A 13,354-nucleotide genomic window follows, 5' to 3' on the forward strand; every position below is an offset into this window, starting at 1 on the left:
TGAAAAAGGGGGTGGCCGTAAATCATATCAGCCAAACCTGTGACAGGTTCCCTGTAAATGACTACATTCTATTAGATATGCATTAAAACAATGTGACACACAAATAGACAAAACAAAGGGAATCTGTCAGCAGACTGTGCACAGTAACTTACACACAGTGCCAGGTCGGCGCTGTTATACTGATTACAATGATACCTGGGTAAGGAAATCTGTCTTGTGGTTGCTGTGTAATTTTTATTTGCAGTTTCGAGATTCTGGTGCTCCGGGGCGGCCTGTAGGGCTTTATGTGGTGCTCTGCTAACATATACATCTGTATAGCGTATGACAGGTAACTGATCCCTCACTGACATGCCCTCTATTTTACATACTGAATATAATCTAATTTTGAAAAAAAAAAAATTCACATTCAGCAGGTCCGATAGATGCAGCGCTACTTTCAGAAAATTATTTTGTTCTTTTTCTGAATTAATTTATAATCAGCAAATAAAATAATTAAATGGATATTATACATGTGATCATGTTACACAGCTCAGGCCTTGCCACCACCACCTGCTGAATGGATTTTTTTTTCAAACCATATAATATTCACAATGTAAAACAGGAGGCAGGACACAGATCAGTGACCTGTCATAAGCCATACAGATGAATATGTAAGCAGAGCATCACATAAAGCCCCCACTGGCCGCCCCAGAGCAGGAGACCCTCATTAACGGAAAATAAAAAAAGATTAAACAACAACCACAAGACGGATTTCATCAACCAAGGTATCCTGCACTCTGCTCCATCAATGTGCAGTGGAAAGCTAAGACTCTCAAGCCATCCAGAGAAAATCGATGAATGGATGCCAACACACTCCAACGTCAGCTATAAAAAAGGAACTCCGCATTCAGTTACCCCAAGGATAAAGGAATAATCCAAAGAGGAAGAAGGCCCATTTATATAAAGTCACTGATGAACTTTCCAGCTGACGTGCTGTGATGCGCAATGGTGGCGTCATCGCTAGTTTCTCACTTTTCCAGACCTGCATTAATAGGTCTCTTTGGCCATAATCTTCTAGTTCCTTAGCAGAAAAAAAATAAATCACCTTTTCTGGCTGTATGAACCAATGTAGAAAACTCATCCAAACACGGAGGTTCTGTATAAACACTTATCATAGAGAAGGCGACAGAAGTAAGCAGACCACCTTCCCTGCCCGCTTCCTGCACAGTTTAGGTTTCCAAACAATGTCCAAGAAGCTACAAACCCATTAACAGCAAGCCCCTCACTGACCAGTGATCTTTAGCCATGTGAAAGTGATCCGGAGGATTCCTAACACTAAGAGCTAATCAAGATGCCAGGGCCCGGCTTTTTATTAAGAACAATGGCATTTCTGTCCACAGGCAGCACCTGGCACTCCAGCCCATTTTAGGCATTTGTTTAAACCATATGGATTAGACCGCTTACCCTTGATAAAATACTTTCTAGGGATTCTGTTAAAGATCTCTTTGCTTTGCTCTTGAATAGCTCCAATCTGAAGCGGGGGGCACTGATCTGTAGCTCATTTAGGGGGTTACTGGAAATCTGCGAGACCTGCAATTCAAATATAAAGATGGGAGTAAGCAGATTGAAAATTCTTAAGATAATCCATGATTTAAAAGGGAAGCTTAGAGAACCTGTAAAAAAAAAAAATAATAATCCATGCACCTCCCTGATTTTACCACTGTTTTCCGCTTTGCAATGTGTCACACCTCTGCAGAGATATTCACATTTGTTTCTTTTTGTTGCACAGTATGTGAAATCTCTGCTTGTTGTCCAATTGGGCGTTTCTTCAGAGTCTTCTCTGGGGACATGTGCCTTCACCCCTCCCTCCCAAATGCTGACAGTCACAGCAAAACAAGCAATAAAACACTGCAGAGCTGGGATTAACTGTCTGGGAGGGAGAGGTTAAGGCACATGTCCCCAGAGAAGACTGAAAACAACGTCAAGATGCTCTGCAAGCAGAAATTTCACATACTGCTCTCCAAAAGCAGCAAAAGTTTATATCTCTACTATAGCGCAACATAGAGCAAAAATAAAAAGCGTGACAGAATCAGAGGAGGATTTTTTTGTTTGTTTGTTTTAACACAGTATTGAACTTTAATTTTTCCAACCAAATCACAGGCACGCTACCTTTTTAAACCAATATATTCTAACTGGCTATTAGGGGTAAAACCAGATCAGAGGACCATGTCAACCATCTAATATTAATCCTATTACCTTATGGTCTTACATCAGGGAAAAACTGAAATTATTCTCTGAGATGCATTTGCCAATTTTATTTATATAAATGCAAAAAAAAAAAAGCCAGTCAGTGTAGGAAGAATAATATGGATTGCATAGATTAAAGAATCAAGTACACAATCCAAATCCTGAGCATGTATATGGTAAAAACCCGTGTTAATCTGATTTAACTAGTTAATGTGGTTTTCTAACCAAATTAAACTGTCCGTGGCTCATGTCAGGTGAAATTCACCTTGCTTTACACTTCTCTCCCTCAAAATGTCCTGCCATGAGGGAGTCTGACCATGATACAACAAAATCATGGATTGATGGATAGCAATTTAAAGGGAATCTGTCACACCCCCCCCCCCCCCAGGATGTACAGGTAATGGAAATGTTACACTAGTCCTACCTGTAGGCCTCATATTAATGGTCATGATGCTAAGCAATGTTATATTCTGTCTTAACGTTAATGATTTCCTCCATGTTCCGGGGCATGTGGTGCCTGGAATAAATCCCTGCCTCCTGTCCTCATTGAAATACTTACCCCCTCCCATCAGTGTCCGTTACGGCCCTGGAATCCCACGCCCTCTCAAATACATACCTGATCCTATCTTCTGTGGGCGCTGCATTCAGGGATCTTCTGCGCAGACGCCGGGGAGTCACTGTGACCTCCGCTGCACGCGCCTTAACATGCTCTCCCCACTTCCTCTATGCACAGTCATCGCTAGGAACCATGTGTACATGGCGTACAATAAAGAGAGGAAGTGGGGAGAGCATCTTATTGGCGCGCACACCAAAAGGTCACTGGAGCGAAAGTCGCTGGCGCAGAAGATTCCTGAATGCAGCGCCCACAGAGGATGAGGTATGCATTTATGAGGGAGTGTAGGCGCGGGATTCTGGGGCCATAACTGACGCTGATGGGACGGGGTAGTATTACAATGAAGACAGGGGGCAGGGATTTCTTACAAGCACCGCACGCCCCAGAGCCTGGAAGAAATCATAACATTAACATATAGACAGAATATAACATTTCTCCACAACATACCATTAATATGAGGCCTAAAGGAAGGACTAGAGTAACATTTCTATTACCTGTATTCACTTATTAATAGGTCATATATGTCCCGGGAGATGGGGGGGGGGGCAGGGTGACAGATTCCCTTTAATATATATAGTACAGACCAAAAGTTTGGACACACCTTCTCATGTAAAGATTTTTCTGTATTTTCATGACTATGAAAATTGTACATTCACACTGAAGGAATCAAAACTGACTTAACACATGTGGAATTATATACTTAACAAAAAAAGTGTGAAACAACTGAAAATATGTCTTATATTCTAGGTTCTTCAAAGTAGCCACCTTTCCCTCCCCCTCCCCTCCTTCCCCTCCCAGCTCTCCCCTCCCCCGTTATTGATGAAAATTTAATAAAATATTTTGAAAGCAAAGTAGCCACCTTTTGCTTTGATGACTGCTTTGCACACTCTTGGCATTCTCTTGATGAGCTTCAAGAGGTAGTCACCGGGAATGGTCTTCAACAATCTTGAAGGAGTTCCCAGAGATGCTTAGCACTTGTTCGCCCTTTTGCCTTCACTCTGTGGTCCAGCTCACCCCAAACCATCTCATTTGGGTTTAGGTCAGGTGACTGTGGAGGCCAGGTCATCTGGCATAGCACCCCATCACTCTCCTCTTGGTCAAATTGCCCTTACACAGCCTGGAGGTGTGTTTGGGGTCATTGTCCTGTTGAAAAATAAATGATGGTCCAACTAAACGCAAACCGGATGGAATAGCATGCCGCTGCAAGATGCTGTGGTAGCCATGCTGGTTCAGTATACCTTCAATTTTGAATAAATCTGCAACAGTGTCACCAGCAAAGCACCCCCACACCATCACACCTCCTCCTCCATGCTTCACGGTGGGAACCAGGCATGTAGAGTCCATCCGTTCACCTTTTCTGCGTCGCACAAAGACACGGTGGTTGGAACCAAAGATCTCAAGTTTGGACTCATCAGACCAAAGCACAGATTTCCACTGGTCTAGTGTCCATTCCTTGTGTTATGTAGCACAAACAAGTCTCTTCTGCTTGTTGCCTGTCCTTAACAGTGGTTTCCTAGCAGCTATTTTGCCATGAAGGCCTGCTGCACAAACTCTCCTCTTAACAGTTGTTGTAGTGATGTGTCTGCTGCTAGAACTCTGTGGCATTGACCTGGTCTCTAATCTGAGCTGCTGTTAACCTGCGATTTCTGAGATTGGCGACTCGGATAAACTTATCCTCAGAAGCAGAGGTGACTCTTGGTCTTCCTTTCCTGGGGCTGTCCTCATGTGAGACAGTTTCTTTGTAGCGCTTGATGGTTTTTGCCACTGCACTTGGGGACACTTTCAAAGATTTCCCAATTTTTCTGACTGACCTTCATTTCTTAAAGTAATGGCCACTCGTTTTTCTTTACTTAGAATTTGAATTATGGCAAGAAAAAAAGCAGCCAACAGTCTATTCAGTAGGACTATCAGCTGTGTATCCACCAGACTTCTGCACAACACAACTGATGGTCCCAACCCCATTTATAAGGCAAGAAACCCCACTTATTAAACCTGACAGGGCACATCTGAAGTGAAAACCATTCCTGGTGACTACCTCTTGAAGCTCATCAAGAGAATGCCAAGAGTGTGCAAAGCAGTCATCAAAGCAATAGGTGGCTACTTTGAAGAACCTAGAATAAGACATAATTCCAGTTGTTTCACACTTTTTTGTTAAGTATGTAATTCCACATGTGTTAATTCATAGTTTTGATTCCTTCAGTGTGAATGTACAATTTTCATAGTCCTGAAAAGACAGAAAAAAATCTTTAAATGAGAAGGTGTGTCCAAACTTTTGGTGTGTACTGTACATAGCCTAAAAATTATCAAATTGGTGTCTCACTGACCAATCCCTGGGTGACACTACTAGATCCTAATGCAAATACATTACCTGCTTTGGTTCCACACAGTGGACATGATCTCGTTGCTTCTCCTCATAGAGATACCTAAGTTGGGAGATAATGAGCTCGTTCTCTCTCTGTTCAGTCCGAGGGCGGAATTTCTGAGCAAAGATTAAAAATAAAATAATAAAGTTACAAATATAAAAACAGGCTATTGTTCATTTTATACTGTTGGACAAAAGTTACTAAAAATAAAAAAGGTAAAAAAAAAAACAAAAGAAAAAAAAAACAAAACACAACTGTCATATGCACATGAGCAAATTAGGAGTCACCTCCAAGAGCTACAGGCATCAAACAGGTTATGAATAATTATCACACAAGTTCTTGAGTCTAGGTAGCCAATGGCTAGACATTCAGTAGGAGATCTTGTACCGTTCTTGATTACCGAGACCTCAATCCAAGAATACAGACTAAAGCATCTTCATTGTTGAACTCCAAGTTCAAAGCGTTGGACTAAAACCCGCCATATACATTAGATAACTTGGCTGGCAGCAATATCAGCCGGCTCGCCCATATTACAGGAGCGCCCGTTTGGCTGAGAGCTCCTGTATTCTTTAGGAGAATGCCACCGCCAGACCGGTCTAGCGACAGTCAATCTCTAGGAGAACAAAGGGATTGGCAGTACGAAATTGGAAATGTCGGGTTATTAACTCCAAATAACAATCACTAGCCCGGGCTCCCATATACATTAGCTTGTCGGCCGAACCTGTCGGATGTGACAGTTATTTCTCAAGGACTAGCTGCGAGCTGGGGAAACCAAGGAGTCCGAGGTCAAGAGCCAGGAGGGTGCATTATAAAAACAGAGGGAAAAGACAGGTGCATAGTCAGGCAATGGTCTGAGGTCAGAAAACCAGGAAAATAGTGGATCAAACCAAAGGGGCTAGGCAAACAGATGGTCAGAACAAGGTCCAAGGTCTGGAAGCAATAGACCTACAAGCAAAGCATAACATACAGAGGAACAAACCACATGGATCTGAAGCTACGACTGACAGCTATCTGAGACTGCCAGCAAGTTAAGTAGCCAAGTAATCATTAGGAACACATGACGCAAGCTCCGCACCTCCCAGTCACCGATTGGACGGCCAAGCTGTCAATCAAAACACACGCCCCTGCATACCTGAGCTGTCAATAACTGCGTTAGAGACCCACTGGGGGTGGAATCGTGACATTGACGCTGGCAACTTCAGCTGACACTGGGCTAATGTTTATGGGAGCATAAGGCACTGGTAGTAGCAATTACCACAGTCCACTTCGTAAAAATACAAAGAAAAGCATTAAGCAAATCCTTCAATTTTTAATAAAAATAGTTTGCAGTTACTTATCTTCACCACCACACATGCAGGCCATCTGTAGCCGAGCACCGAGGCCTGGCTCTACAACGGCCACTGACAAGGTGCTTGCACCACAACATGGACAGCTCACAATACTGGTGCACGATGACAGTGGACTCCTCCAACTGTGTGGGATACAATACTAAGCCAGTGTAAACTACACATTCACACAATATCTACAGGTTACTCATTTTGTAACTTTTGCAAAATATCTAAAAAGAAGACCTTCATAAAAAGGACCCACTTACAAAAAAAATAACACTATTAGGGGCAGAATTAAATACTGGGTAAAGCAGTTTGAAAGGGAAAACCTTGAGAAAAAACAACAAAATTCAGACACATTTCTGGCCATGTTGTCCACAAGGTGGCACTAGACCAGCAGGCAACAACTAGGCAGGATTTTGCATAGAGAAGTAGGTGACAAAGCAGAAAAATCAGTGTTAACACAGGCTCCAAGCGGCTGCAACGTGCGGCACCAACATGGCCCAAATCCAGATGCCCGTAAAGCATTGGCAACTGGCAAAGAAGACTCGTTATTCTATATAAAACAATAAAGGAAAAGTAGGTAAAAAGAAGTCAACTTTCTTGTAAAAATCAAGACTTCTGTGACTATTGTACAGGGCAGACCTGACATCATGCAACACAATTATAAATCCAAGAAATCATTCTGAGAGTCATTTCCTCTCCACTGGCCAGATGTACAGATCAGATCTCCCGAACTCTCGCCATGGTCCTGTACTCGCAGGATGTGCAGTATAAAATGACACTATTACTAGATACCGCAACGAGGATTTTTCCTACCATATTCCAAGCAATCGCTCATGTAGAACCTTAGAGCGTGGAGAGAACAAGGGCAGGAACCGTCATACATGAGAAGTAACGTCACGCCAACACAGAAACCATGGTCTCACCAGGGGTCAGCCAGCTGCACATCCCAAGGTTCCCACTAACGAAAAGCTTAGAACTGAAAGTATTAGATCATTGGTACAAAGTCTGTAGGACCATTACTGATAAGCCGAGCAGATGATGGACTTCCTGAAGGACTCTGCCCTGATGCAGAACAATCCTTGCCAGCGCCAGATTACAGACAGGATGAACACCGTGTATGCGCTCGTTACTTCATGTTCACTCTGTTTCTAATTGATTTGTAAGAATCCCTTTAGGCTGCAAAATGTAATTCTACGATTTTCAGCAACACGATCCACAAGATCCCAACACTGTTCACACATTCATCAGCAGAAACATCTTCAGCCTGAGCGCCATATGCAACAATGTGCTGGTGAAAACTCACAGCAATATCGCCTGTTAGGCCACGGTCACATGTTCAGTATTTGTAAGCTAAAACCAGGAAAGTAAAGTACGTGCATTGTTTACGTGTTTTAGAAGAGTTTCCACTTGCATTTTCCCCCAATCCTTTGAATGGGTAAAAGCCACTGCAAAAATGTTTAAAGAATTGACATCCTGCATATAAAATAAAAAATAAATAAAAACACTGATGCTTCTAATCTGAAATGGATAAAATGAGTAGCATGTGCGCAAGATTTCAGAAATCTCATTCACTTTGCTGGTAATGTAATGTGCAGTGTTTATTTACCATTGAAAAAAAACACTTGGGAGAAAAATGCAGTGTGTGAGCAAGCTCTAAAGCCTACCATAAAGGTCCTCAGATATGCCTGTTTACAATGGCCAGTATTGGGCTACAATACAGAGTGCTTTTTTGTCTTTTTGTAGTATATATGAGCACAGTCTCGTGGTGGATCCTTTCTGATGAGGGTCTTGTAATACGCAGATATTTCTTAGACCGGAGAAAGTTCCCGATACCTCACATTGGAGTGGTGTGATTCTTTGCTCCCAACAGAGGAATCAGAAGAGATCCTTCGTCATTTCTATGCAGCCGCTGTTCCATTCCATAGTCCCTTTCTCTAGATCAGACCTCAGCAATCAGCAAGGTATGGCCCATGTTATGGCCGGAGGAGAACGAACAAAGGGCTATTCTCAACATAAAAGGCCATCATCTATCCACTAGATGGATGACAACATTTTGATCAGTGGGGTCTTCAACCTGTGGAACCACCTCTGATCAGGAGAATGGATCTGTGAGAAGTCAAGCCAGATTTAGGTGGTGGCCTCACATGCGCTAACTGCTCCATTAATGTTCTATAGGACTACTGGGAAAAGGTAAGAGCTGTACATGGCATCTCCGGCAGTCCCATAGAGAATGATTCTGACAAGACATTTCAGAGCCCCACTATTTGGATTGTTGGGGTCCGAGTGGCAGAACCCCCAATGATTAGAAAGTTTTGACCCATCCGGTCTATAGGTGATATTTTTCATTGGGGGAATGATCCTTTAAGTCTCCTCACTGACAAATTTACAAGGTGTCCATCAAGAATATAAAATTGTGCAAGAACAAGAAGTTATGGAGTCATCACTTACAGGCTTACCTGTACTTCCTCAAACACAGAGGCCTGCTCATCATTGTTTAATGTGGTGATGTGTTTTTGTAATTCAAGCTTGGTTTTGGATGAGGGGAGACCTGCGGAGGGAAAAAAACATTATACCCCTGTAATCCAACAAATACAGGATTTATCCTCCAGATTCCAGACACGCATCATACAATCAGCCTTCAGTTAGTTTTCACAATACTGATTTGGTCCAACTACATTCCAGAAATATTGCAACCGAAAATTCAGCAGGATGAGGGTTTTTTTTTTATATAACTCAAGTATTAACATGTGGGAAATTACAGAACAAACCATGTCTGAACAGATCAAGAACAGAACGAATATGTGCGTGGAAGAAAAAAAAACAAATCATGATACATAGGACTTTGTGAAACCATACTTTAGGACATTGACAGAAGTGATGTATGAAGACCTATCACAAGAGGGGCAAGCTGAAACAAAGAAGTAGGAGGGCACCACTAACATATGTAACTATTGGGATCAACCCATCGCATACCAGTGAACAAGGCATTAAGGAGAAAGAAAAGAAGTGTGCGAATTCAGGGATCCACCAAGCAATATAAAATAAGAAAAGAGACGAGCAGACAATATAAAAACCATCTAAGAGGCACAACTGGCTACAAAGCTTTAACAGGATCAAGTAGATCTGAAACAAGATCCCCACTGTCTATATGAACAGGGTTATATGGGGGGAGGGGGGGGCACCAAGTGTGATCAACAACAATTACATTGTAAGAATCACAATATAGGAGTTCAAGTTAACAGCAATTGAAATATACACACAGACAAATATGTCAATTATCTGTCATGCAATAAATACCATCTTGAATAATGAAAACCCAACAAGAGACATTGTTGGAACAAAGAAAACCTGAAATGGCGGAACCCAACTAAACAGTGGGGTGGACAAACTCCACGTGCATCGCCACTAAAATTATGGCTTCATCAGGGGCGAGATATTGGCCATTTGACTGTCTTGGGTTTTTCCCCCTCTACTACTGTCCCTTTCCTAACATCAGATAAACCTGGTGTATTTTTTTTTTTTCATCTAAAAACATGCCCCAGATTTTTGACACAATCAATCACGTCTCCTTATGGTGTCTGTGCTGCGTGCTCCAGCAATGAGGTTCTGCCACAGACAAGTGACCGCTACCGCAAATCATTGGCTGCAGAGGTGATCACCTACAGCCAAGTTGTCAGTGTCAGGACGTCTAAGGCCTCTTTCACACTTCAGTTTTTTGGCGTCAGTCTAAAACCGCCAGTTTCCTCAAATAACGGATCCGTCATTTTTTTTTGGCGGATCCGCTATTTTCCCATAGACTTGCATTGGCGACGGATTGTGACGGATGGTCGTCAGTTCCATCCGTCATGCGACGGATCCGTCGAAATTTGGCGGACGTTGTCTAGACATAGACGGACATTGAAACGTTTTTTGTCAACGCCGAAATGACGGTTCGCGGCGCATCCGTCGCGTCCGTCATTCCATAGAATGGCCGCCTATGGGCGATGGATCCGTCGCGACCGTCATTTCGGCAGATCCGTCGCCCCAATCCGTTTTTTCAATTGCGCACATGCTCCAAAAAGTAGATACTTTTCCCAGACAACCCCCAAGTAACGGATCCGTCAAAAAAACGGATCCGTTGGAACAGTTTTCTCAACAATTGTGACGGATCCGTCGATCCGTCACTATGTCGGAGGTGACTGACGCCAAACAACTGAAGTGTGAAAGAAGCCTTAATGAGATGGGAAAAGTCTGTGCACACAAGAACGGTTTCAAAAGTCATAAGTTTTACCGAGGCAGAGAAAACAGTAGCCAAACGTTGCCCACCGCAATAAAAATCCAAGCTCTGGTTTTCACTAATCCCATACTATTACCTACCTTCTATTTTCTCGCAGAGTTTGTGCATGCATTGCATGGGACACCCGTCACACAGGAGCATATGAGGCTTTGTATTCTGCTGCACAGCAGCTACACTAAAAGCCTGCTTTAAGGTCAGCATGATCTCGTCCACCTGCAACAACAGGATACAAAGGAACAATGGAATAAAAAGTTACCTAGGAAATCCAAATCTTGTTCGTGGAGATCGGTTCATAGCCCAACTATTACAAAGATGGTCCTATAACACTTTCCTATTAGTAGTATGTTCTAATACACATGTACCTTCTCAATGGCCCACAATAGAAGAATCACACCATGTGACTAGTTTCTCCATACTGGAGGAGTCTTGAAGCTTCATTACAAACAAAGGCTTTAATAAATTTCAGTAAGCATGCTCAATAATTTTTCCTATGTTATTTCTCATTATTAAACATGTGACAACAGCATTTATTCTTAATTAGGCCAGACGTATTTTTCAATAGGTTAAGAGACATAGGCTGTTGTTCATATGAGCCTAAACATTGACTCTTGAATTGATTATTGTGCTGCTATCCTTGGAGGACAGGGACACAGGGTCATGGAATAATCGATGTTTGCAAACAAGTTGATCACTCTTTGCAGATCAACGAGCTAAATGGAATTCTACAATGGGTGAAGGACAAACTATGCAGATTGAGTATTTAAATCTAAACAATGAGAGTTGACCTCATCCAACTTTCCCCCTGACCTGTGGATGATGGCCTGAAGGACAGATGTGGGTATGGATCTACCTACATATTCCAGGGATGAGTTGGGTGACCCCCCATATATGATAAACAAGCTATCTTACCAGTATTGGCAGATTAGACTGATTTTAGTCTAAAATTTGCGTGGGATTATTAAAGGGGTTGTCCAGGTTTGGCACCAAAGTCTGCAGTCACTCTATGCGATTACAGACTTGTGAATCCTTACATCTTGTACACTGCTCGCCATCAGGATTCTCTTGTGCTGGGCGGTCATGTGACCACAAATATACAATTTACATACTCCCAGCCACATTCAGACTAGATGTGTGCAACCTTGTTCTTTACAAGTGAATTGAGAGAGTCCGTGCAGTCTAGTCAGTAAGTGGCTCAAAGTATATGTATCTCTACTGTGCACAACGTGAGGATTCACACGTCTGGGGACTCAAGAGTGACTGAAAACTTTCATGCCAAACCTGGACAATTCCTTTAAGGACCATGTGATTATCTGATACGGCCTGTATGCTGACGAGCTAGTACATAACTAGGAATCGCAATCATAACACAATGATGTATGGACTTACCAGTGCTTCATTAGTACACTGAAAAACATAGCAGACAAAGTGACAGCCCCCAGTGAGTACGGGCTCCCTGCAGATGAAACCAAAGTGATCGACGTGCTGGATGCCCTAAAAACAAAATTACACAATAACCATCTGCGGAGCTTGTAAGAGAGCAAACAATAAATAGTTTGTTTTTTTCTAGAAAATAAAACAAACTAACCTAAATCCAAAGATTTAAAATGGGATGTCAACCAATCTGATGACCCATCTTTGTAATTCAGCCCCCCATATAAACCAACCTAATGTCTGCTGAACCCACCAATATTGACTGGTTCAGCCCAACATGACTGAATGTGGCTCTATGTTAGTGTGAGTGTGTATGTATAGACACACATTTGGTCACTGCTCTTGTAAGCGTATAACAGGGAGACTAGGAACACTATCTACCCTGCATTTAAGCTCCTGTTTTCTGTGCCGAGGACCCTGTTTGGAACCATTGGAAGCTTATTGAGAGAGTGATTTATTATGAGCGCTGGCACTAAGCGCACTTTATGACTATTGTTGTCCGTGCTTAAGATTATGAGCTATTTTTAAAGTGTATCTTAAAAGATATACCATACGTGTGTGTGTGTGTGTGTGTGTGTGTGTGTGTGTGTGTGTGTGTGTGTGTGTGTGTGTGTGTGTGTGTGTATATATATATACATACACACACACACACATATACATACACACACACACTGGCTGATTATTAGAAACAAGCATCCTTAGGCTGTGCTCACATCTGGTCATTCTGCATTTTTTTTTTTAAAGCAAAAAAAACAAAGCAATATAGGACAGATATGGCTTTAAAATAATAAGCCGGATTACTCACCGGTAATGCTCTTTTAATGAGTCCACGACAGCACCCCACATGAGAGAGAGGGATCCGCCCCATAGGAACAGGAAACCTACAGAATAAAAGGAGGCGGTCCCCTCTCCTCCTCAGTTTAGTTTACAGAGTACAAAAAGGGAACCGCAAAAGCTTTAGTATTAATTCTTATTCAGCAAAATATCTTAAACTCTATACAACCATTATTTGTGAATTTAAAAGGAAGAGCTGTGCATAACTTAGGGAGGGTAGTAAATGGGTGCTGTCGTGGACTCATTAAAAGAGCATTACCGGTGAGTAATCCGGCTT

The 13,354-nt window shown here is 42.3% G+C and overlaps 1 protein-coding gene across 4 annotated transcripts in view; it reads right to left on the reverse strand.

The window, feature by feature from the left end:
* The window catches only part of TBC1D1 (TBC1 domain family member 1), a 241,174-nt gene that overhangs the window by 68,681 nt on the left and 159,139 nt on the right, over positions 1 to 13,354 (reverse strand). For all 4 annotated transcript variants that reach the window (XM_077279915.1, XM_077279920.1, XM_077279916.1 and 1 more), the window contains 5 exons: positions 12,199 to 12,303; positions 10,893 to 11,025; positions 8,993 to 9,084; positions 5,208 to 5,318; positions 1,444 to 1,569 (listed from right to left, as the gene is read on the reverse strand). In XM_077279915.1, the coding sequence (XP_077136030.1) occupies positions 1,444 to 1,569; positions 5,208 to 5,318; positions 8,993 to 9,084; positions 10,893 to 11,025; positions 12,199 to 12,303 (567 nt within the window). The remainder of the gene's footprint in view (positions 1 to 1,443; positions 1,570 to 5,207; positions 5,319 to 8,992; positions 9,085 to 10,892; positions 11,026 to 12,198; positions 12,304 to 13,354) is intronic.

Source organism: Ranitomeya variabilis, chromosome 1 (assembly GCF_051348905.1).
Source record: "Ranitomeya variabilis isolate aRanVar5 chromosome 1, aRanVar5.hap1, whole genome shotgun sequence".
Taxonomy (NCBI): Eukaryota; Metazoa; Chordata; class Amphibia; order Anura; family Dendrobatidae; genus Ranitomeya; species Ranitomeya variabilis.